This window comes from Pungitius pungitius, chromosome 2 (assembly GCF_949316345.1).
Source record: "Pungitius pungitius chromosome 2, fPunPun2.1, whole genome shotgun sequence".
Classification (NCBI taxonomy): Eukaryota; Metazoa; Chordata; class Actinopteri; order Perciformes; family Gasterosteidae; genus Pungitius; species Pungitius pungitius.
The window spans coordinates 575,816-602,955 of record NC_084901.1 but is presented as its reverse complement, the minus strand read 5'-3'; the positions used below and the strand labels follow the sequence as shown (position 1 = coordinate 602,955).

At 45.2% G+C, this 27,140-nt stretch overlaps 1 protein-coding gene across 1 annotated transcript; it reads right to left on the bottom strand.

Annotated features, from left to right (window-relative positions):
* Positions 1 to 3,423: 3,423 nt before the first annotated feature.
* Positions 3,424 to 25,437, bottom strand: LOC119211355 (potassium voltage-gated channel subfamily A member 1). Its single transcript, XM_062559084.1, has 2 exons — positions 22,695 to 25,437; positions 3,424 to 6,030 (listed from the first exon to the last, which is right to left on the bottom strand). Exon 1 carries the CDS (start codon positions 25,209 to 25,211, stop codon positions 23,448 to 23,450), a length of 1,764 nt encoding a protein of 587 aa, XP_062415068.1. The 5' UTR covers positions 25,212 to 25,437; the 3' UTR covers positions 3,424 to 6,030; positions 22,695 to 23,447.
* Positions 25,438 to 27,140: the final 1,703 nt, after the last annotated feature.

Sequence of the window (27,140 nt, the reverse complement as noted above, 5' to 3'; positions counted from 1 at the left end):
CTCGTATCGTAATTACATTAAAATATTATCATACGTCCACATTGGACACAAAAAGAATTGGTATACGGTCAAAATAAAGACTGATGTTAAATAAACTAAAATTAATGAGGGAGGGAGACATAGTAATGTATGTACGTTTATTTTCTCTCAACACTTAAAATATATTTATATTTTCTAATTCCTAGTTGATTAAACTGCGCCCTGTAGCGGAATGATGATCATGATGTTTTCATCATGATCATAAATGTACACTATTATAAACACACAATGAACATTATCAGTATTGATCGTAATATTACATCAGATACAGCAGCTGTGGAAGTAAACCTCACATCCAATAATATATTAAAATACATAGTTACAAGCTGTGAAAGTAACAAACGGAGAATTTACACAATGCTAGTGTCAGAAATGAGAGGCCCTTGTTTTGAAAGCCAACCGGAAATGCACGTGCTTACACGTTGTAGCTTTACAGAGGAGCCACACGAAAGCGGTTCGTGCTCTTTTCCCTTCTCCAATTACGTCCGCAAACCGACTTTAAGTATCAACGCTTTCCGCTCGAATAAATGTCTTTAATCCCAGCTCTCTACCGAGGACACGTGTGGGAGAGGAGACGACCGGAAGCGGCATCGTAAAGTCCTCCGTGATGACGTCCAGGGAGTCTCCAGGTCTGGTCCTCGAGGTGATCACCATGGATGTGGTCTCCTGAAGAGGGACCGTGTACCGTGTACGTGATTGACATCATTGAGATTCATGATTTGAAGCTGAAGACAGAAACAATTTATTTACCACAAGATTTTCCCGTGAAGACCACACGCTGCAGCCGAGGGTCCACTGTCCCTCACATGCTGTCCCACACACACACACACACACACACACACACACACACACACACACACACACACACACACACACACACACACTGTCCCTCACACACACTGTCCCACACTGTCACACACACACACACACACTGTCTCACACACACACACACACACACACTGTCTCTCATACTGTCTCAGTGTCTGATTATGAACGCAGACAAGTTATCGTTATCTTTGGGCTTTTTTTAGCTTCTTATTCTGAAAGAGTTGAGATCATTCTTCTCATTGGATGAAGATGCATCCATGAAGCCTCTTGCCAGCAGCCACGTTTAAAGAAATATAATCTGTTGATTAGTGATTAGATGAGGCACAAATGAGCGAATACATTTAAACACGGCCATGATTATAGGATTTATTGTATTATGTACAGCACAGTATCACACACATGCCTCAGAGGGCTTTACACACGTGACATCTTCTGTCCGGAAACCTTCTCATCGGTACAGGAAGTACTCTCAACAGCAGTAGGAATAAAGGAACCTTTAGAGCAGGGGGGTCAAACTCATTGGGAGACGGCTTGACATTTGTCCTTTAGAGGGACAGGAGGACCCCCCATGGACGAACAGAATGAACAACGTACAAGATGCACCCGAGATGATTACCGGGGGGGCGGGGCGCTGCTACGTGAAGGAAGCTGCGCCGTCCCTCCTCTGCCATTGGCTGATCATGGACACGTGACCCCTCTTAGACCTCAGCGGAGTTCTATTTGAATTGCAACTTGTCTATAGAATTATTGGCCCTTATTACAAACTATTTAACTTATTCTTTTATTTTAAATATTCACTACATGAAGCCACTTTATTCATAACAACAGTAATTATTTAGAGTAAAGTTGAATTATAAAACTCTGTATGGAATCAACTGATAAATCTTTTTCATGGTTAGAAGACCACGTGTGTCCTTAATCTAGTGGATTTATTCATCTGAACACTAGACACAAAGCTAAAATACAATAAAATAATAAAAACAATAAAATAAACATATTTTTGATATGTTTTCAAAACAGAATTATTCTTTTTTGAGATTTTCTTTTATTTCCATTTAAACTTCATTGATTAAAATAATCTGAATAACTAAAACATATCATCAAGCTTTAAAATATTGATTTTTTTTTAATTGAACCCAAAGGTGACAGAATCGGTGCCAATAGATCAATCGATCAGTCGATCGCGAAGATCCCGTCACGCATGGAGCAGGAGCTGCCCGAAACTTATGCTAATGCTAATTAGCAATGCTTGAATTATAACGGACGCATTTCATTTCCTTCTGACTCCAATCAGTGCGAGTCATCGAGTGAGGAAATTACCCAGAATGCTCCTGACGGGCTCCTGATGTTCTTCACAGCTCTGGTGTTCTTTTTAATCGACCCTACCACTCGTTCCCCCCCCCCCCCCACGTCGCAGGGGAGGCGATAGGTTAACAGTAATAAACTGTATTTTAGTCAGGTGTGTGGAGGATGAAATGTCTCCATCATCTGGAGAAACAACGGAACTCAAGCACCAGCGAACACGTCTGAGTATGTTTCAGTTTATTTCATAACTCGTCTGCATATATTATCAACAGCTTAACAAACAGGATTTATTTTTTCTGTTAAAAACACGAGTGACATTGAGGGGACGAGGTTTAACATGTGAAACACTTAAACCACTTCTACACAGAAACGTTTGGCTTATTGAGACCAATTTGGCAGCGTTGTTTTGGGGAGCGGCGTCAGTAGAAGGTACGTGATGATGGACGGAGGCAGCTTCACAGGAGACTCACAGGCAGCAAAGACAGGGGGGACAGGGGGGACAGAGGGGACACCACCGTTGGCAGAACACGACGTCCTCCGAGGGGAGACGACGCGTTCAATCAAAACCATGCAATTAGAAATAAAACGTGTCAAACAAAAGAATCGCCTACAAACGGCTGTTCAGGAGAAAATGTTCTCTGTGATTTGATTGAAAAAAGGACGTCGAGCTTCAGTTTGTGTCTCCGAGAGGGATCAAAACCATTTGAAGGAATGTCTCTAACTCCACGTAAAGTCACAACGTCTCCTGGTAGCGTCTCCTCTCGCCAGGGTCCATCTACAGAACCCTCTCAGTCCTGGTCCTGGTTCTCCTGGGCCTCCTGTCCCTGTCCAGCATTACGTTGTGGGTCTCCAGAGAGGAGAAGCTCTGAGGAGGAGATGTTGTTCTGCCTGGAGCTCAGTGCTCCTCCTCCCTCCAGAGCTCCAAATGTCCTGAGATGGACCCTCTACTTTGTGTTGGACTTGTGCTGTTGAAGGATCAGGACTACACTGAGCCTGGTTCACATAGAGCTCAGTGCTCCTCCTCCCTCCAGAGCTCCAAATGTCCTGAGATGGACCCTCTACTTTGTGTTGGATTTGTGCTGTTGAAGGATCAGGACTACACTGAGCCTGGTTCACATAGAGGATCAGGACTAATCTGAGACTGGTTCACATAGAGGATCAGGACTAATCTGAGACTGGTTCACATAGAGGATCAGGACTACACTGAGACTGGTTCACATAGAGGATCAGGACTACACTGAGACAGTCCACATAGAGGATCAGGACTAATCTGAGACTGGTTCACATAGAGGATCAGGACTAATCTGAGACTGGTTCACATAGAGGATCAGGACTAATCTGAGACTGGTTCACATAGAGGATCAGGACTACACTGAGACTGGTTCACATAGAGGATCAGGACTAATCTGAGACTGGTTCACATAGAGGATCAGGACTACACTGAGACTGGTTCACATAGAGGATCAGGACTAATCTGAGACTGGTTCACATAGAGGATCAGGACTAATCTGAGCCTGGTTCACATAGAGGATCAGGACTAATCTGAGCCTGGTTCACATGGAGGATCAGGACTACACTGAGCCTGGTTCACATGGAGGATCAGGACTACACTGAGCCTGGTCCAGGACCAGTCCCTCATTGAAGGTAATAGTGGATTCCCGTAGAAGGCACAAACTGAGCCGTGGAGTTCTGTATCTTGGACAGTGCTGGAGGACGTTGTAGGACTTCAGGGGTAAGGCTGGACGTCTCCGGTCTACTCGGTACGAGGACAGCAGCTTTAAGGATGCACAGAAACATTTCACCACGGCAGGAAACAGGATTGAAACAATAAAACAGGAAACACTGCAAACGCTCAAATAGAAGCCTACTTTCACATTAAAAGCCTTCCAGGCATCTCATGACCACGATGGCTTCACTTCCATTAGGAGACTTTTATTGTGAAACCTTTGTAGGAGTATTTTTTTCAGTCTCAGCTCAACTCTGGATATTTTGTAAATTAATCTAAACAATATCTGATATTTCCATTATTTTCTCTTGAGTTTGTGAACACCAGCAAAAGTAAATAGAGCAGAAGTACTTTATTAGAGAGGAGACATGTTGGACCACAGGGCTTCATGCGGAGGAGTCCATGGGACCAGAGGAGTCGCCCCCTGCTGGCCACTACACAGAATGACGCTTTAACACAGGAAGCTTTGACTTAAATTGATTGAACTGGATGATTTTTTTCATCAGACTGGAAGACAAAGAAATCTATTTTAAGGGACCTGTTGTGTCTTCTGTGTGAGGACGTGTCTTCACAGTCTGACACGTGGACCCTACAACACGAGACGTGACCCTGACGCGGCTACTTCGACCTGAACGTGACAAACATCACATGTTTGATTCAAATGGGATTTAAAAGTGTTTGCTGAGGATCACTGAAGGAGATCAGAACCACAGGTTGCTTCAACCTGCTGCAGGTCGACGCTCTTTGAGCGACGCTCTAGTTTAACTTGCCTCTGATCTTCTGAACAAAACCAGCCCTTTGAAAGGCACAATTTCAAGAGAACCAATAGTTATTGTTTTAATTACGCTGGCTGATGCATTAGATATTGACTCTTGAGCTTTGGCAAGAAGATATGTTAAAAAAGAGGAAATGTGGTTGAAAGTTCAGAGGCTCGTTGTCGTGGTTTTTAATGCAAACTTTAACGTCCTGAGGTGGACTTTTGTGAAGATGGTTGGATGTCTACAGCTCCGTTTTCATGTATTAAAAATTGGACATGAAGGCATCGTTTGATATTGACGTCCCTGCAGCTTCAACCCCGATTAATGGAGCTTTTTGAGGAACTCCTTTAAACTGCTTTGGTTTTCTCTAAAGAACGCATCTCAACTCCTCAGCAGCTGTTGATTGTCTCTTTCCTCTGAGGAGGCGTCATGGCGCTTCTGTTTGAGCGTTCGCAGGCTTCCTCGCATTCTGGCAAACGCACACTCATTCATTGTTCTCACCGTCACACGTACTCATGCCACTTAGATTGATATGTAGGAGGAAGTACAAAATAACAGCAAGAAGAACAGGCCACACAAAGGTAGACAAATACTAAAGACTTCAGGTTCAAGCCCCTGAAGGAGAAGAGTAGAAACCAAAGAACGTGGCTCCTCGTAGAGTCCAACAGCAGAGACGGGAGGAGCCTGCGGCGTCGGCCCCCCACGGAGACCCTGAATGCATCTTGCTGTTTTGGGGTATCTGAGATAGACTATGGCTTTGGCTCCGGGACGAGCAGGACGAGGGAGAGTCCAGGGGAAACTAAAAGGACACCAACAAACGTCCTTTCTGTTCTTCTTTGTGGTTCTTCCTCTCCGCTCAGTTGTCTTTCATCGTTTTAGAAAAATAGAAATCAGGAAAACATCGTTACAAAAATAAACCAAAAAGTTTGTCCACATGACGACTCGACATAAATCTGGACTGATATTGCACAGCGAGGGATTTCCTTCTGATTTGAAGCAAATCACTAACACCATTTGTAGAAAAGAACAAGTTAGGTTGTTAAAATGATCAATATTTGCATTTCCTGGTTCCTGATTAGGTTTTTTCTTTTTTTAAACTCCAGACAGGAACATGTGATCCCAGGCCCTCCCACAGCAGGAAGATGATCGAACAAAGAACTAAAAAGCAGAAGCTTCAGAAGTATCACTGGTGAATTTCGGTTGAAGGCACAGTGTTCCAAAAAAAGGTGGCGGATGCTGTTTGTCGAAGGGCAGCAGCAGCTAGCGTGTTTAGCGTGTTTAGCGTGTCTGGCGTGTCTGGCGTGTCCCGGTGGAGGGGGCTCCCTTCATGGCGGATGGACTCTCCTGATGGTCGGAGGGCAGGGCGTCAACTCTCTGTGGAGACACAAGCAAACGGGACCTTTTACATTCAACATCCTAAAAAGGACAAACGCCCCGATATCAGTTTTAATCATCCGTCCTCCTCTCAGTCGGCGGTCCGAGGTGGATCGGTGTTCTGGTGGAGAGGCTCGGTGGCCCATACCCCCCCCCCCCCAACATCTTCCTGGAAGTTAATCCCGGCGGCAGATGGCGGCGGCTCCTGTAGTTATGAGCGAAGGCCTCGGGCCTTAAGTTGGATCAGTGTAATCCCAGCGCAGCATATGCAGCCGGCCTTCACTTCTTCACCAGATGCCCCACGAGGACGCCGCGAGGTGTCAACAAGCGGGGGGGGGGGGGGGGGGGGGGGGGACACTCTCGAACTAAGAGCAGGAGACCAAATAGTGAATCTGCAGGAGGGAGGAAGTCTTACGCGTCCTGGTGGAGGTCAACGTGTCTGAAATAAAGTCGGTGGTTGGACTCTCTCTTCATTTAACGTCCTGCCAGTAGAGTCCTGAGTGAAATGTGATTAATTCCTCTTTGCATTCCAGGAAAAGCACAATAACCAGTTCAGACATTAGTTTCTATTGGTCGAAGCTGTGATTCGTCACTCGGCCACGAGGTGAAGCTGCTGTCCTCCTCTTACAGACTTTCATCTAGTCTGCTTTTGGAGGAGAGATGCTGTTCAGTATTTTTGCTTCTCACGTCCTCTTTTAATTGTTAAAGCACAAAAAAGAAAAAACATTGAAACGTGTCGATAAACTCCTTAAAATAATAATAAATCTCCATGACAACCGGATCCCGTCTTGTTTACGATTTTTAAAGCTTCAGATTGAGTCGCGTCACTCGCTTCCCTCTGTGATCATTTTTTATTGAGATGAGGACAGTGACAGTTAATGCCCCCCCCCGGGTATCTTAGCGTGTTGCGTGTGGGACGGTGCAGAGCAGATTAACACGCAGAGATCTCTGCATGTATGTTGCTTCAGTGGAGGAGTCTGAAGATGAAGACGATGTCCTCGCTGGGGACACATGTACCGAGAGGAGTGTGTGTGTGTGCGTGTGTGTGTGTGTGCGTGTGTGCGTGTGTGTGTGTGTGTGTGTGTGCGTGTGTGCGTGTGTGTGTGTGCGTGTGCGTGTGTGTGCGTGTGTGCGTGTGTGTGTGTGTGCGTGTGCGTGTGCGTGTGTGTGTGTGTGCGTGTGCGCGTGTGCGTGTGAGTGTGTGCGTGTGCGTGTGCGCGTGCGCGTGCGCGTGTGCGTGTGCGTGTGTGTGCGTGTGTGCGTGTGTGTGTGCGTGTGTGCGTGTGTGTGTGCGTGTGTGCGTGTGTGTGTGCGTGTGTGTGTGTGTGTGTGCGTGTGCGTGTTAGATTTGATGATTCACTGCTCGGGTTGTGAAACATCACGCTAACCTGCAGGGTGTTTTTTTCACTGCTGTCCGCTCAGAATGTAGAAGATTTATGATTTTTTTATTATTATTTTCTATATGGATTTATGTGTAGTTGCCACGGTTACAATGTTCCACACAGAGAAAGATGAGGGTGTGATTATCTTTTGACCTTGACTCTCTTTCGACTCGCGTATTTATTGTCATCATAATAAACAAGCTGGTAGTAAATATGAGTGTACGAAAGTCTTCAGAATATTAAACCAATATTAAAATGATGCACAACCATCAGTTACAGATATAATCACAATAAAATAGTAATGACAATAAAACAAAAAATAACTTCAATGATAATAAAAGTTACTGTATCATTGTTCATATGGAATTCTGACAATAATATTTGAGTTTAAAAAATTGCTTTAGTTCATCAACCCTTCACTTAATATATAATGTATTACCTTGTAAATAACTCTTTCAAAGAGGGGCAAGTATAACTCATAATTTACCTTTTTCATAAAATCTGACATGTAATCGACCGAATAACAAATGTGCAAAATTCAACCAAGTAGTTGATACTCTGGAAACATGAAATAACATAAAATACCAAGACTGCTTTAAAAAAAAACATTGTGCAACCTGTTTTGTGCTGTATGTTGGTGAGTTTAGCGCTGATAGCTGAATTCAGCTAACCGCTAACAGAAGTCTGTGCTCAGGGTGAAGTCGCCCCCTGGTGGACGTCGGCCTCTACAGGACACACGTGGTACTACAGCACGGGACGGGTCGATGCTAGCCTGCTAGCATGCTAGTTTAGTTAAAATGTCGACTGTAACTTTCTCATTCTGTCGATGATGGAATTTTGGTTTCTGGATGTTTTAAAACATAAATTCCAACCAGAGAAAGGTGATCATTTTAGTTGTGTATAAAATGGCATTTTGACACTTCAGGGCCTCCATAAAAATACTTATTATACCATTTCTCTGTTTCATTCATTATGGGCTAGAAAATAAAAAAAGACAACAAAACAAAATGCTAATATTTTTTGACAATTTTAAAGGTTTTATGGATAGTTACTAAACTTAAAAAAATCCAAATGTCACTGAGTTTAATACAAACATGAAACGCAGGGATTCAATTAAATGGATGACTTTCAATAGAAAGTTGCACTGACATTGAACAATCTGCAGCAAGCTATGGAAACTAAATCATCCTTTTTTGGGACTCTTTACACGACACGTGCAGTGGTGTCGACATGCATTTACTTTGATCCTCATTGGATTGTGTGTTGAATGAAACTCATTTTCGAATCGGTATCATTGCTCATAAAAAGTGAAACATCGGCGATGTGCAGCATTTGAGACGTTCCACACGCTACCAGCCGCATGCAGCGCGTTGGCTGTGCAGCCCGAGGCGTGCATGTGTTTGCAGCAGAGACCCTCCCTGACCCCCCCAGCTGTGAAGATGGCTCCGCATTATGCACTTAATGACATGACAGGACGGGCCCCCGGCGCCGCACCACTTAACTTGAGCCAAAGTCTCTCTGCAACCATTATACCACGTTTTAAGACCGATCTGCACACGTTTTCAGAAATAAAACACACACGCAAGTCTAAATCTGGGTGCACAAATTGACCGTATCCAAATGTGTTTTCACACCGACCCACGTAATCCGGGGATGGTCGGGCTGTACTTTGCACAGACGGGAATTATGGGAAATCTGACAGTGACGGGCACTCAAGAAGAGGCGTGCAGCTGTCGCGGCATATTCTACACATATGTTTAAAAATAGCAGCGTTGGCTTAGTGGAGCCAAGAGATAAAACCAAAGTTATTAAAGATGCGTCGGATTTGAAGTGTTTGTGAAAGCTTTTCTGCTAAAAAGTGAAAAGTGGTAACGTTTGTCTCAGGATTAAAGAGCAAAATCATCACTGACAATTATTAATGCAACTTTGAGTCCAGTTTAGAACCCAGATGAACAGCATTGGCGTCTCCGTGGGACCGTCTCCGTGGGACCGTCTCCGTGGGACCGTCTCCGTGGGACCGTCTCCGTGGGACCGTCCCATTGGACGGTCATTAATCAAGAGATTTCACACCTTTAGAGCAGAATGTTACATGAAAAACTGCTATAAATAACTATTCCACAAACCAACAAGTTACGCCACGATGACTTCGTCCATTTCCTGTCTACAACCTCTGGTTAATGAATTAGCTTCACATGTTAGCATGCTGACATTAGCCAATAAACATGAGTGGAATGTCGCCACGGTTCCCTCCCTGGTTCCCTCGTGGGGGGGTTACATCACAGAAGGTCATCACCTCCATCCTCATTAACCCTGTGAATCAGCTTCTTAGTCCATCCACACGTTGATGAAAGATGGAGATGCTAAATAATTGTTAATAAAGTTACAGCAAATCAAAGCTCTCATGTAATAAATATATTTAGAGATTTGAATTAACCCAGAAGAAAATGATGGCGAGAGAGTTTCAATAAAGATTAATAACACAAGATTAATAGAAAGCAATATCACAAAAATATAAATATTTATGAACAACATCATTAAGTTTAAATAAATAACAATAATAACATAAAATGAAATAAAAATCACTCTGCGTGAGGTATGAACCGAGTGAAGAGCCTCAGTGACAGCACTACGTGGTGGTAACACGCAGCAGCATGAGGAGGCAGTACATAGAACAGCGTGTACTTGTGTACTTGTACTGCAGTACTTGTGTAGTACTGTGATCAGCACCAACAGCAGCTCGGCCTCCAGCTTCATGGAACGTAACGCTGGCCGACCGGATGAGGCTCAACCAAGCGCGGCCCGCTGCCATTGGCCGGCTGGCACCACGTGACCCCCCCCCCCCCCCCTCCCCATGACACCATCACCACCAACACCAAGAGCTGCGCTCTGATTACTACACACACACAGTGGACATATTGTCTATTTATATCTGGGGGGTCTGGTGAATATTATCACTGAGCAATCAAATCTGTGCGTTCATGCGTGTCTGATGTGGCACATGGCGCCGAACGTGCCTCGGCGCCGCGTCACCCGCGAGATGAAGAAATAAGAATGACCAGGACGCAGCGAGCCACCTCGTCTGTGGATCATCCAGCAGGATTTTCCTTCTTAAAGCCTCTAAAAATAGCTCCCAAACTCATGGAGGGGGCGTCCGTCACTTCGCATCCACTCCAGCTAAAATGGCGGGTCGGGATCCTGAGGCCTCGGCCTCGACATCACGGCGTTGCCGTGTGCGAGGAAGCAGGAAGCAGACTTTCAGAACCGTCTCCTCTGAGAGAAAAGATCGATTGCAATGCATTCTGGGAACATTTGGGTCCGAGTCGATCCCGACCGGCTGCGACGTCACGGCGGCGATGACCTCACGAGATGGGAGACGTCTGATTGGCTCTTAGCTCTGACAGCAGACGCCGCGTGTTTATAGTTAATAGGTTTAAAACATTTAAAGTGAGCAGAGCAAAAACAACAAAGGAACAAACAACAACACTGAAGGCTCCACTGGGTTTAAATATCAGACTCTGTGGTCACTTCATGAAGTTCAGTCCTCGTTTCTGTGATCTCTGGTCACATGACTGTTGATGAACACATGATGATGTCATAGTTTCACAGAGGACAGAATTTAATGATGTTAACTAAATCTGGTTAAAGCGAAGTGAAATATTTACACTTAAGATGTCTTAAGGTCATTCTCCTGACAGGAAGTGTTGGTCACGCGTGAGGCGTTCGAGGACAGTTCGGACGGATGAAACTCTGACGAGGAGGAGGACGCTTTGACTTTGTAGCTTTGGAAGAAACTTGCTCGTCATCCCGCCGGCGTATGTTTTCCTTCCTTTCAGAGGGTGAAGTCAGAGACGCGATGACACACGAGGAACCTCGCGTCTGATCGCAGATGTTTGACGCTCATCGGGACGGACGGCGAGCTGGAAAAGATCGGCCTGCGTTTGACCAGCGCTGCACATGGCGCCCTCCGACCTTCATCCTCGTCACCGCCGCCCCTCTGAGGAAGACGAGGGAAGACTGGAGGATTATCTGAGGCTTCCGTCTGCAGAGGCTCCGCCTCTGACCTCCGTGGTCGACTAACGGGCCCCGACGCAGACACGCCCCCCCGACCGGAGAGTTGACCCTGAGGTGACCCCACGATGACATAAAGAATCGACAAAACGCTCGCTGCAGCTGAGTCTCCAGGACTCAGAAATATGTTTTCATTCAAGCTGTTAAAAGTGAATATTATTTCATTATGGGATGGATCCTGTGGACGTAAATGGATCCAGTCAGGGAGAATCACCACAAGCCGGATTACAGCGGGGTCAAAGTTCAAGGTGCCTTGTTTTGAGCGGACAGTCAGAGCTTCATGAGTTAAAGCTGCATTCTGTGTAGTGACCAGCAGGGGGCGACTCCTCTGCTCCCATAGACGTCTATGAGGAAATGACTCTACTTCTGTGTAGTGACCAGCAGGGGGCGACTCCTCTGCTCCCATAGACGTCTATGAGGAAATGACTCTACTTCTGTGTAGTGACCAGCAGGGGGCGACTCCTCTGCTCCCATAGACGTCTATGAGGAAATGACTCTACTTCTGTGTAGTGACCAGCAGGGGGCGACTCCTCTGCTCCCATAGACGTCTATGAGGAAATGACTCTACTTCTGTGTAGTGACCAGCAGGGGGCGACTCCTCTGCTCCCATAGACGTCTATGAGGAAATGACTCTACTTCTGTGTAGTGACCAGCAGGGGGCGACTCCTCTGCTCCCATAGACGTCTATGAGGAAATGACTCTACTTCTGTGTAGTGACCAGCAGGGGGCGACTCCTCTGCTCCCATAGACGTCTATGAGGAAATGACTCTACTTCTGTGTAGTGACCAGCAGGGGGCGACTCCTCTGCTCCCATAGACGGCTATGAGGAAATGACTCTACTTCTGTGTAGTGACCAGCAGGGGGCGACTCCTCTGCTCCCATAGACGTCTATGAGGAAATGACTCTACTTCTGTGTAGTGACCAGCAGGGGGCGACTCCTCTGCTCCCATAGACGTCTATGAGGAAATGACTCTACTTCTGTGTAGTGACCAGCAGGAGGCGACTCCTCTGCTCCCATAGACGTCTATGAGGAAATGACTCTACTTCTGTGTAGTGACCAGCAGGGGACGACTCCTCTGCTCCCATAGACGTCTATGAGGAAATGACTCTACTTCTGTGTAGTGACCAGCAGGGGGCGACTCCTCTGCTCCCATAGACGTCTATGAGGAAATGACTCTACTTCTCTCTTGATTCATTCCCTCAGTAAACATTGTAAACATGAGTTTATGGTCTCAGTCTCTTGTTTCAAGTCTTCTTCAATGCAGCAAAGAAATGAAAATAAGTTTTAAACAACATTTTCTTTTTGTATTAAACACATACATATTTCATTATTTAGTTCATTACTGACATGAGACCTTTCTGCATATTTCAAAGTTTAAGGCGTTAGAAGTGACGCACGTGGGACTTTGAACATAATAAATAAAGCTGTGTGAGAGTCAAACAGTTTATCACTAAACAAAGGTGCCAAATAAAGAGTCAGGATTATTCTCACTTTGTAAAATGTATTCTTATCCAAATAAGACCTCCTGAAGCCTCTGATTTGTCGTTTTTAAATGCGATGAATCCGCCGTGTTTTACCCACGAGTGTCTCGTAGTGAGATGTTTGGACCGTGGGCCTCTTCTTCTGCTCCATCCAGATGTTTGTTTGTTTACTTCTCCGCCCTCGTATTATTTCCCCGTCCAAACTGACCTGTGATCAGTCAGACAGACGATGCCCCCCCCGGCTCTCATGTTTCTGCAGAGTGAAGCCATGCAGACCGACAGCTTCCACCGCCTCCTGCGTTATGTAAACCCGCCACGTCACGTGACACCGGGAGGGGCGGAGCCTCCACACGTGGCCGGGGGGGAGGATCCCAGTCCCAAGCTTCACCCGTTCCCTCGTTTCCTCCTGGTGGTTTCCATCCACGAGGACGGTTCTACTGAAGCAGAATTAAAGGGACAGTTCACCCCGCATCCTAAAAACCTTCCAGTATCAACACATCTGGAAAAACCATGTAGATGAAAAGCACCCAGAGATATCTACCAAAGAATCAACAAGCGCCGAGCAAAGCATTCAGATCCTACCATAAATACAATCCTTTCAAAATAAACCTCCGTGTCCACACAAAATAACAAAGCTGAGTTGGATCAACAACAGAAGGAAGACGGTGAAAAGAAACCTTTCTATGAACGTATGAAAGCTGCTGTTAGAAACCTTACATTTATTAAAATACCTTGAGGCCACTCAAAGAACTCTTCCTTTGACTTGACTTCTATCGTCCAGGTGTCCCAATCTGTGCTTCAAATGGACACGTCCACATCGCAGAGTCCACATCGTGGTCCATGATTAGAAAGATGGGAGAGGACACTTTGTTTACGCTTTGGGAAACGTCTTCCTGGGACACGTCCTGATCCTGAAGAGATCTGAAATATGTCCCAGTCCAAGAGGTCACTGACCTTCTGTCCGTTCAGGCAAACCATTACGTTTTTCCAACATCTCTCATGAAGTATTTCAAGTAGTGCTAAAAGTACAATGTGTACCTCTGAGATGTAGAAGAATTAAGGTATCCATCAAGCATCATTAGATACTCGAGGAAGGAAGGAAACCTGAAGGGTGAAGCAAATTATCTTAAACCGCCATCTGTCCATTGTCACATCATCATTATCATCACCGCTATCATCATCATCATCATCATCACCATCATCATCACCACTATCATCATCATCATCATCACCATCATCATCATCACCGCTATCATCATCATCATCATCACCATGCTCCTCACCACTATCATCACCACCATCATCACCACCATCATCATCACCGCTATCATCATCATCATCACCACCATCATCATCACCACTATCATCATCATCATCACCGCTATCATCATCATCACCACCACCACCACCACCATCATCATCACCGCTATCATCATCATCATCACCACCACCACCACCATCATCACCGCTATCATCATCATCACCACCACCACCATCATCACCGCTATCATCATCATCATCATCACCATGCTCCTCACCACTATCATCACCACCATCATCACCACCATCATCATCACCGCTATCATCATCATCATCACCACCATCATCATCACCACTATCATCATCATCATCACCGCTATCATCATCATCACCACCACCACCACCACCATCATCATCACCGCTATCATCATCATCATCACCACCACCACCACCATCATCACCGCTATCATCATCATCACCACCACCACCATCATCACCGCTATCATCATCATCATCATCACCATGCTCCTCACCACTATCATCACCACCATCATCACCACCATCATCATCACCGCTATCATCATCATCATCACCACCATCATCATCACCACTATCATCATCATCATCACCGCTATCATCATCATCATCACCACCACCACCACCATCATCACCGCTATCATCATCATCACCACCACCACCATCATCACCGCTATCATCATCATCATCACCGCTATCATCATCATCACCACCACCACCACCATCACCGCTATCATCATCATCATCACCGCTATCATCATCATCACCACCACCACCACCACCATCATCATCACCACTATCATCGCCATCATCATCATCATCATCATCATCATCACCACCACTATCATCATCATCATCACCCTCATCATCATCATAATCATCACCACCATCATCATCACCGCTATCATCATCACCACTATCATCATCATCATCACCATGCTCCTCACCACTATCATCACCTCCATCATCATCATCATCACCAGCATCATCATCATCATCATCATCATCACCACTATGATCATCATCACCACTATCATCACCACCACCATCATCATCACCACTATCATCACCATCATCATCATCATCATCACCACTATCATCATCATCACCCTCATCATCATCACCACTATCATCATCATCATCACCACCATCATCATCATCACCAGCATTGTCATCATCATCATCATCATCACCACTATGATCATCATCACCACCATCATCATCACCACTATCATCACCATCATCATCATCACCACTATCATCATCATCACCCTCATCATCATCATCATCACTATCATCATCGTCATCAACAGCATTATCATCATCATTCTCCTAACTATCATCACCACCATCATCACCACCTCCCTCTCTTTCTTCCCCCCCTCTTCACCCCCCCTTGCTGTTGCCGGCCTTGAATCAGCTGATGCAGAAGTGATGTCAGCAGCCGCTCATGTGGAAACTGCATCCAGTCGTTCTGGTTAGATAACGTTTCCTCTTTGTTTGCTTGTTTTCTGCTTATTTGATTCAGGCCCACTCCCCCCTCCCCCACCCATCCCCCACCCCCCCACCTCTCTCGCAGTCAGAAATGATCACAAACGGCTTAACTACGTCTGGTAGTAAAACATGATGTGAACCTACAAGCTTTGTGCTTTGTGATGATGTCATCAGCATTTTGATAAACAAGGTTTTAGATTCTGCAGAAAACAGAAATGCAGCGTGTGGACTACATTACCCAAGATGCAACACAACTCGTAACAACACACAGACTGTGCAATGTCTATATTATGATCCCAAAAGAAAGACCATTATTTAAAATTCAATTCAATAAAAGACACGAGTGCAGATGAAAAGTGAGGTGAAGATACAGTGGATCAAAAATTCATTCCTCATATAAAATGTTAAATCATTTACAACGTAACGTACGCTTTTAAATGATCTTTTTACAAAAACCTAGAAACCAAAAATTCGTAGCATAAAAACAACCTTTTAAAAAAAACTCCCTTGTTTACACAAAACAAAAAAATTAATTTGAGGCAACAACCCGAAGAAGTTTAATAAAGATGGTAAAATATTTAGTTTAGGAAAAGAAACCTTTATACGCAAGAGCTGTCATGAAGTATATGAAGCAGAATGTTACATTAATGAATTAAACTAAACAATAACTTTCCTGAACCTCACAAAGTAATTTTCGCTGAAGAAGGAAGTTTATTTTGAAAATAATTAATTCACTTAACGAGCTGCCATTTGATCATTTGGACCAATAAGGAATAATAATAATATGAGCCTTTATGCATTGATCCATTTCACTGTTTAGATCCAGCTGCTTTATAAAGTACTACTTTACATGAGCTCAACCTGCTTTGACTCCTGTTTATTTATTTACACACCTCACAACATCTGGATCCTGACCCTGCGTCTCCATGACAACGACTCATCTTAAAGTGAAGTCAGGTGACGTTAACGCGTGAACACAAAGTCGACCTCTTGATGGCAGCGAGGCACAGATGGGGGGGGGGGGGATTAATTAGCATCCTCCCTGGAGTTTACATATATTTGATTAGTTCAGGGGGGGAGGCGACATTTTTTCCCGTTTTGAGGAGATAAAACGCTCCTCCGAGGCCGAACAATTAGGTCACGTAAGTCTTCAGGCCTTTAACTATCTCCTTGCTGCTCGCAGGTCTCTGAGCAAGATGGATGCCCATATTTGTGGTTTTGGGGGCATTCAGTCCCTCAAGGATCAACATTTCTGTCATTTTGGATAAATGAAAGACAAATTAAAATAATCTCACTGAATATACGTTATAAAGCCCGCCCCCCCCCCCCCCCGGAGGAGTGGCCCCTTTGCTTTGGCTTTACTCTAAAGACCTGGAGGACTTTAAACCACAGCGTGATGGTGGAGTCCCTCCTCCACTGAGCTGCTTCTCCATCTTCACCAACTTAAGAACATTCCAACAGATTCCTTCATCTCGTCTCTATATTTTGATTTAATGCTCGTGTACCTTTCACCGAGCTGAAGAACAGCTTTACTTCTGACCGACAACATGAAGATGGTGCGCCAACACGAGTCGACTCAGGTGACTCCCACCTGAGCGCTGACGACCACCTGCCCCCCCCCCCCCCCCACAGAGGAGTGATGCTTATGCAACGCGGGGCTTAAATCAGCAGCAGAGATTACAGGAAGTAAACGTGGGAGAGAAGATTTCAGGCTGTGAACTTTTCAAATGTGTCAGCTCCAATCCAATCTGCGTGTTCATCCACTTTAATTAATGCAGCGTCAACAAACCGCTTTTACATGCACCAAATGCTGCAGGTTGCATTACATTGAGAAAGAAGAGATGCATCTGCAGTGAAAGGTCAAACGTTCTGTTCCATCGGGACGGTTTTTCTCATTTAGAGACATTTTGCATCTCGTCTCCCACCAACAACAACAGTGACCTCCATCTTTTCATCAGCAAGAAGGTTTCTTAAACACTGTGACTCATCGTCATGATGAACGCAGGACTCCGTTTTCCTCTGGAGTCCCCCCCCCCCCCCCTCGCTGCGTCCCCAGTGGAGGCTGCAGCTGAGCACACTGCGCGTTATGTAACGTCCTCTCGCTTTGTCCCTCCCGCTCGCAGCGCTTCCCAGCCGAGCGCCGGGTTCTGGGGGTCCGCAGGAAGGAGCTGAGGCCCCGCCCCCACCCGACCACGGCGAAGAAACGCCGCACGGTGTTAGCGCGCCCACAGCGGTGCTAATAGTGTTAAAAAGAAACCATAATGCATCACGCCGGGTTTACAGAGCGGTTTGGGATTAGTAACAGAGACGACCCCCCCCCCCCACCCCCCAGGGCGCTCAGCGAGATGACGTGTCAATCAATCTGACAGCTGCGAGCACTGCAAAGTTTTTCTAATCTCAATTTCACAAAGTTGGAGGCGGCCAGAAGGAGAGTGAAGAGATGAAGAAGTCGCTGAGGAGCAATGGGGAGCTTTCTGTAAACGTGGAACGAGGACGTCGTGACCAGAAGGTAACCGAGGAGCTGAGAAGCTCTCTGGAGATGCTGCAGGTCAGTGATTGACCTGCAATAGATACGATTAGGTTTCACGTCCAAGCGTTGACCTTGACTTGTAAAGGTCAGTGAAGGTCAGCTCTGAATCGACAGGAACCAAAGATGCCTTTGAAGAAGCTGCCTTACAGTCCATCATTTATAAATCAGTTAAATGTCCATTAGACCTAATTAACTGGATCAGAACAACGTTCAAGGTTTAAAAGCCCACATCTGGAAGAATAAAAAACTCCTTCATCTTTGGTCACATTCCACGTCCCTTCTGCAGTGAAACATCTACACTGATTGAACTGACCTCCACACAGACACCAGACCCCTCCTTGGTCACACTTCGTCACACCTCTAGACCTTCGGTCAGAAGAAACCACACAGCGAGGAGACTGTTGTACCCTCCTGATTGTAAACACACTTTGGAAGGACAATAAGACTCGTCCCTTTTGTCCATCTGGGGCTGACGCTCCTCGAGCCGATCGACCGTCACAAAGAGGTTCTCCTCCTCTCTCTGCAGATCTGACGGTCAACGCCAATTACTTCGGTTATGGCTCCGGTCCGGAGTCGCCGGTGAGTCACCTGACGTATCCTTTACCTCTCGGTGTCCCTGTCAGGACGCATCGCAACAACAAACCTGCAGAACGAGGCGTCTATGAAGCGCTCCGTCCATTTGTGTCCAGCCGCTGTTATTTAAAAATAAAAAAAAAAACAGGAAGCAAACGCTGTTTTTTTGCGTCAATCAGCAGCAACAGTCAACATGTTCCAGGTTGAGTGCGTGACCTCTGACCCTCAGCAGATGGATTTCCCCTCATCCAGATCTGCTCACCAGATTACTCGTCGGTTGGACGGCGTCCCGGCAGCTCGAGGATTGTCCCCCATTTATCCGGCTAATCGACGTGTCCAGCAGCTAACGAGGGTCAGGAGGCCGTTTGGTGCAATGACACCGAGCAGCAGGAAGCTGCCCCTCACAGAACATACGGACACGAAGAACCAACCAGGTCCTCTGAAGGTACCACAAGCTGGTCTGCTTACTCTCAGGACATCATTTACCTTGAGACCACTGAATGGACCTTTAAAAAGTGCTGTTTATTGAACCTCAGATCTGCATTAAGATGAAGAGACGGAGCTTCATGTCTTTCAACCACGAGAAGATCATGTGATTGAAGGAGCGTTCTACTTCGCCATTTAGAACATTTGCTCATTTATTTTTATTACTTAAGTCCAACAATTAGTGAACAAGGTTGAAAAACAATTTTGTAAGATATTTATCTTTAAAATGCACTTGATGATACATTATTTAATGTCAATTTTTCTTAAGGAAGTGAGTGAAGATTAATTCACTGACATTAATTTCCCAATGTGCATTACTAGGAAAACTATTACTGGGTGCTATAAATAAGTGAGAGAGAGGTTCCTGCATCTTTTACAAGCTTCGCTGCATTGAGAGCAAGAAGAACACGAGCCTTCGTTTCACTTCACATCCTATTTCTGGTTTGTAATTGTGAACATTTGGCTTTGTTGAGTCTCACTTTGCCTTCAGCAACTATTAACATACATTCACCCTCTCATCTGCCGCTCTGCGAGGAACAAAACGTCGTAGCGTCTGCAGGAAGGACGAGGAGGGAGGGAACAAAGTGGGGCTTTTAACGAGCAGCGACTCCGACCGGGGGGTGGGGGTGCTATGGGGGGGTCGATGGGGGGCTGTAATTACCGAGGGAAATCAGACGCGAGTAGAAGATGCAGGCTAACGCGTGCGCTCGGGTTCTGGTCGGCCGCGTCCAGATGCTGCGCCGCCGCCGGCGAGTCGGCGTAGGTGAGGCCTCTGCTCAGCGACACAAGCCGCCGACATGATGCCACGGACCGCTCGCCTTATGAATGAATGAATAAACTAGACGTTACGTAACCCAACAGGATTTGGGCAGCGAGGAGACCTGGAGAACAGAAGAGGCCCTGAAAGGATCAAAGGCAGCAGAGCTGATGGAGGGCGAGGTCAGCAGAGGTCAAGCAAAGATGATTTGACACCAATTTATAAATTGGCAGATAGCATTTTTCAACAGATGGCATTTTTAACTATATATATACTTTTTTTTAGAATTTATTTATATGTACATTATTTTTTGTACACAATTATTTATTTACAAAGTACCTTTTTGTTTTATTTAAAAAGAAAAACAATATATATATATTGTTTGCTTTTACATCATATTTTTTATCTTAATATTATCTATCATATTTTAAATCATTGTTTCTGTGACAAAATATATATATATTATTTTTGTTATGTTAAAATACATGTATATATATATATATATATATATATAAATTTATACATGTATTTTCTTATACATACATGTATTTACTATTTGTTTGTAAATTTAAAGTATAGCATTTTTTGTGTATATTTTTTATACATAAAATATATAAAAATAAATACAAAAAGAATATTAATTCGCTCTACACTACACGGTTTTGACAACAACTCCACGCATAATAGTTAAAAGTTTCAATAAAAACGCCCTGGTGTCTGAATGAGAACAAATCTTCCAACATCTGGCGCAGCGAGTGGAACCAGCAGAGTGTTAATGAACGTGTGTCTCCAACTCGTCTCTGAGAGCTTCCACCAAAAACAATCAAGCCTCCAGCTGCCGGTCCTCGGGCTCAGAAAGCGTCTCCAATGGCTGATCCCCAGTCAGCTACCAACCCACTCTATTTAGATTGCTACTGTTAGCCTAGCTTAGCATAAAGCCAGGGAGCACACCTGGCTTCTAATATGAGAACATATTGGGTTTGGATACATTTCAAATAAAGGAACATTAATACAAAAGGCGACGTCATTGTTCTGAATTTGCTGAAATTGCACCTTCTTGTATCCTTATGTGAAAGAGGCATTTCGATTGTTAACCTGCCTCAACTTTGGGGTGTGGTGCTCTGTCTCAGACAGATGGCTCAGTTCATATCATCAGCAGGATTACACAGGTGTTGGTGTTTTGGAGGCAAATTGTTTTTTGAGAGTGAATGTGGGCGAGGGTGGAGGAATGTGTTCCGACCTTTGGATGGTGTCACTAGTGCCGAACAAAATAAATTACAATCAAAGACTATTGAAGAAGTCTCAAGGATTATTTCACGCGTCAAAACGAAGTTAACACCAACCAAATGACATGTACGCTGTGACATCATCACATGTGTGTTTTCTAGCATCAGATTGGTGCTTTTGATGTGTTGTTATAAACTCAGTTCTAGATCTAATCTTTTAAAAGTTATTTTATCTGTATTTTAGTATCTTTCTTGCTGCTGCTATTTCTTACTTTGCTGAGTTGTGCATACTTCATCGATCTGTGACCAATTTTGTTAACATAAAATAATTGATTTAAGTATTTGAAGTATTTACCTATAAGAAGAATAAATAAGAAATATGTTTTACCAAGAATATTCTCATTTGAATGTATGAAAGTTTTGATTGCTGAAGAATTGCAAGGAATGGGAATAAATGTTGAAAATAGAGGGAGACTTCAGCCACAAACGTTCACTCACTCCTCCTCTCTGGGGATGAAAAGCAGAAGGTGGAACCAGGAGGTTGCAGAACGGACTTTCGTTCGGGGGAGATTCACGTCCTGAGTCCCGACCTCCGTGCGTACGTGATGAACGTAGGCGGGCCAATCGATGAGGTATCAGTGAACTCCAGCTGAGATGTGACACCTGACTTGTTTTAACCGGGTTCTCTTGGGTTTTGAAGGGAAATTACTTTTGGGATTTTTCTGCCAATGGAGTCTGGTGACTTTAAAATAGCTGAAAAATCAAATATATTGCAGACACCTTAAAAGAATCCAAATCGGTTCAAGCGAACAGGCTGTATTTAGAATATTTTCAGAGACAGAGAACTGAAGGCGACTCCAATGACAAAGATTTATTTTTCGCAGCTTGACCGCTGCCTCCAGTTTGTAAATATTTCAACTTTTAGATCCAGTCTAACATGGCGCTCCCCGCAGTGTTCTTTTAAATAAAACCAATACTTCATGTTTTCCAGATGCGTTTAGAATCAACATTGAATTTTTTTTTGTGATATTGATAGAAATATATAATTTCATTTATTTTGTCGATGTTCATGTTATTTGCACAAAAAAATGAACTTCTTGCGATGAGTTTGTCCACTGGAAAATGGCAACAAGTTTTTTGTAAAAACGCACAATATTCACGTCATATTTCTTTAAAAATAATAATATGAGAGATCTCTGGCAAAGAAGAAACATAAATATGTCTGAAACACAATGGTTTGGGCACTGATGTGACTCCATAAACGAGGAGCTGTCCTTTCAGTACCAGCTCTTCTCCGTATGGAGGCACATTTGTGCCACAAAAAAAGACGAGTTTTAAACCCGATAAATAATCCGATATTTGACACTGACCTGGAATCTCTGTGGCTTGATCTCTCCAGATGGTCTCTGCTCTGTCCTCTTTTTCTTGGCTGTCATTCCATTACTTTACTACCATTTTATGTCCTTTTTCATTTTAAAAGTAATCACAAATTTTCTTTAGTTTCAAAGCGATCATAAACAAGGCTGAAACTCTTCGCCGGGTCCTCAGAGTGGAAACCAAAGTGTCTCAGAACCTGAGTGGAGGAGAAACACGTGTCTGCTTCTCAAAAATATACTTCTTTTTCTCCAAAAATCACTATAATCCAATTGATGAATAGCAGTTTTTGAGGGAATATGTACACTCCTGCTGCACCTTGTATTTCTTCTACTCAGCGTAAACATAATGACTAAACGTGGGGTTCGAAAAATAAAATTTGGCTTTTTTTCTTGTATTTTTTTCACTGTGACCATGGACTTCTTTTAGTTATATGTACACGATGTTCCCGCTCGAAGTGTCGAGTAATTATTCCAAGTCCTTGATTATCTGCAGCACGGTTTTAGGTTGAGTATTGTTTTTTAATCCAAGAGGTGCTCGTGTTCTTCAAAGGGCCGCCGCGGTGCACCACGTGGTCCGTGGTTCCGTCCAAGAGGAGGATTCAAAATGTGCTTTTGTAAATCAGCCCCGTGGCAAATGTGCGGACCCGACTGTCTTTGTGCAGAGACTCGGGCCCATTAACGTTTTTTTTTTAAACAAACACGGGCTTTGACAGTTCTGGGTTCCTTTGAGGGTCTTCGAAGAGGAGCCTACAGGTCGGTCTCCCGCGTGTCCAAGCAGAACGCGTAAAGGGACCTCTTGAAGTCCAGGCTGCTGTTCGCCTTGATGTTCGCCTTCTCCACGGACCCGGGCCCCTCGGCGCTCTCCGCCTCCTGCTGCGACTTGGAGGACGACTTGCTGCCCTTGCGCTTCAGCTCGGGGGTGGCGGGGCCGCTGTTGGGCTCGTCCTTCAGGGAGGACTGGTCCTGGTCCGTCTCGCGGTGGTAGAAGTAGTTGAAGTTGGACACGATGACCGGCACCGGCAGCGCGATGGTCAGCACGCCGGCGATGGCGCACAGCGAGCCCACGATCTTCCCCCCGACGGTCACCGGCCGCATGTCCCCGTAGCCCACCGTCGTCATGGTGACCACGGCCCACCAGAAGGCGTCGGGGATGCTGGAGAAGTGCGACTCCGGCTCGTCCGCCTCCGCGAAGAACACGGCGCTGGAGAAGAGGATGACGCCGATGAAGAGGAAGAAGATGAGCAGACCCAGCTCCCGCATGCTGGCCTTCAGGGTCTGACCGAGGATCTGGAGCCCCTTGGAGTGGCGGGACAGCTTGAAGATGCGGAAGACCCTCACCAGGCGGATGACCCGCAGGATGGCCAGGGACATCGCCTGCTGCCCGTTCTGGTGCTCCTGGCCCTGCTGCTCCGCCAGCTCCGTGCCCACTGTGATGAAGTAAGGCATGATGGACATGATGTCGATGATGTTCATCACCGTCTTGGAGAACTCCGACTTGCTCGGGCACGCGAAGAAGCGCACGAAGAGCTCGAAGGTGAACCAGATGACGCACGTGGTCTCCACGATGAAGAAGGGGTCCGTGAAGGTGAGGGACGGCCGCGGCGCCGTGCTGTTGTCCAGCCGGCCGGTGACCGGAAGCTCGCGCTCGTCCCTGAACTCCGGCAGCGTCTCCAGGCAGAAGGTGATGATGGAGATGGTGATGACGATCACAGACACGATGGCGATGCCCCGGGCCGGGATGGAGCTCTCCGGGTACTCGAATATGAGCCAGACCTGCTTCTGGAACTCGTTCTGTGGCAGCGGCTTCTCCTCCTCCTTAATGAAGCCCTCGTCCTCGCGGAACCTCTCCATGGCCTCCTCCCCCAGCTGGTAGAACCTGATCTCGTCCGCGAACACGTCGATGGACACGTTGACGGGTCTGCGGATCTTCCCCCCCGACTGATAGAAATACAAAATCCCGTCGAAACTCGGCCTGTTGCGGTCGAAGAAGTACTCGTTCCGCAGCGGGTCGAAGTACTTGATCCTCTTGGCGGGGTCTCCCAGCAGGGTGTCGGGGAACTGGTTGAGGGTTCCCAGCTGCGTCTCGTACCGCAGCCCGGCGATGTTGATGAGCACCCTCTCGTTGCTCTCCGCGTCCACGTCGTGCATGTCCAGCGTGTCCTCGTCGAACAGATGTGGACTGTGGTCCGCGCGTAAAAGCGCATCCATGGCGTTCTCGCTGCAGCTGAACGTGTTGTTCATGTCGTTGATCTTCCACGAGCTCTGATGCTGATGAAGATGAAGCGGGTGATGCGGCTGGTGATGAGCGTGATGCTGAGGACTCCCCCGGGTGTTCAGCTCTTTGCCGAAGTCCTCTCCGAGTCCAGTTTGAACGAAGCCCGACTGAGGGACATCCAGCGCGTTCCTGCAGCTCTCCTCGGCATTGTTGCCTCCACCTCCTCCTCCTCCACCACCACCTCCACCGCTCCCTTTCGCGCCGCCGTTCTCAAAGCTCACCAGGGCTATCTCCATTCCGCAGCCATCCACGGTTAGTGCGTGAAAAGCCCGAGAGACGCGTTGATCCGCCGCGCGAGCATCCTCCGAGGACTCAGGGGGGAAAGAGAGAAAAGTTTCCCCTAAAAAGTCCCGATGCTCCTCGCGCGCTGCTGTGAGGCTCAGAGCCGCTTGTGATGGGGATGAAATGTGCAAACCACCAGGGAGGAGGAGAGCGAGAGGACCCGGATGAGAGGGGGGGGGGGCTGTGACGTCACAAGTGCTGCTCAGACCGTTTAGCTGCCTCTGAAAACATCTGGACGTGAGACAAGCTGTCTGTCTCTGGGTGTCCCCCCCTGTCCCTCAACGCTGATCCAAAGTAAATGCACGCAGACAAAATACATCCTGATATTTAAAATAACAGATTGCAGAATAAACTCGTTATTATCTGAACAACTTCAGGAATTAAACAAAAGAAATAGTTTTCCATGTTGTAAAATCACCGTAACAACAAAACCTCAAGTTTTAATGAGCCCTTCATCCAGAGGGAGGAGGAGGAGGAGGAGGAGAAGAGATGGAGCTGGAGGAGGACAAGAAGGAGCTAGAGGAGGAGGAGCAGGAGCAGTAGGAGTTGGTGGAGGTGTTCCGCCAATCACTGCCTGATGTTCTCATCATCTTTTTCCAAATGGTTTCCTGTGAAATGACCTTTATTTTGAAAGGGCAGAGGAGGATTATCAGTGGGCTGTAATCTGACAGATGACCACTAGGGGGCACAAACCCGGGACAACCTCAATCTGAATTCATGCTTGTCTTATTTTAATCATACATACATTATATACAATACTGTTTTATATGCATCTGTATTATTTCACCTGGATCAAAACAATATGACCTCATCTAATTTAATTTGTTTTCTCTTTTATTTCCATCAACACATCACACTGTATATACTGTATATATATATATATATATAAATATACAATATGTGTATATATATGTATATATTAATGTATATATGTGTATATATATATATGTATATATTAATGTATACATATATATATATATTAATGTATATATATGTATATATTAATGTATATATATGTGTATATATATATGTATATATTAATGTATACATATATATATATTAATGTATATATATGTATATATTAATGTATATATATATGTGTATATATATATATGTATATATTAATGTATACATATATATATATTAATGTATATATTAATGTATATATATGTATATATTAATGTATATATATATATACACATATATATATGTGTATATATATGTGCACACAGGAGCTTTAGTGTCTTCATGGATCTGATGACTGTTTATGATTCAAATGTTTTGGTTGAACTCTTCATTCATTCCACGTTTCTTCTCTTCTGCGAAGCTCAACGCACACAACCGGCCTCAAAGAGGCTTCCACATGTCCCATTGTGCCCCCCCCCCCTCGGGGGCCCGGGGCCGCACTCTGCTCTCCGGATGCTTCCTCATGCTTTTGTTCGCCTCCACGCACATAAGCGCAGTGATTGTGTGGTTGTGCGGTTTTGTGATTTTGTGGTTGTGTGGTTGTGTGGTTGTGTGATTGTGTGGATACAACTGATCACACGTCTTCATGAGGGAGTCAACAGGAAGTTAGCTCGCTGCTAACTGTCTGGTGGTTTTACTTGTTCCTTCTGAAAGAACCCAACAAACTATTTCTATTATTTTCAGTTATTTTCTATTAATGGTCATTCCTGACGTGAAACTCAACATCATATAAATCATGTTTAATATTAAAATGATTAAATATCTACAAACATGTTTGTATTGTGTTAAAAATGTGAGTCTTTACCTACAAAGAGGGAAACCTTCAGGCAGGTCTCACAACCCGGTTAGCCTAGCTTAGCATAACAGCTGGAGGAGCAGAATCTGCTGTTGTCTACAATAATTTACTCTCATTCATT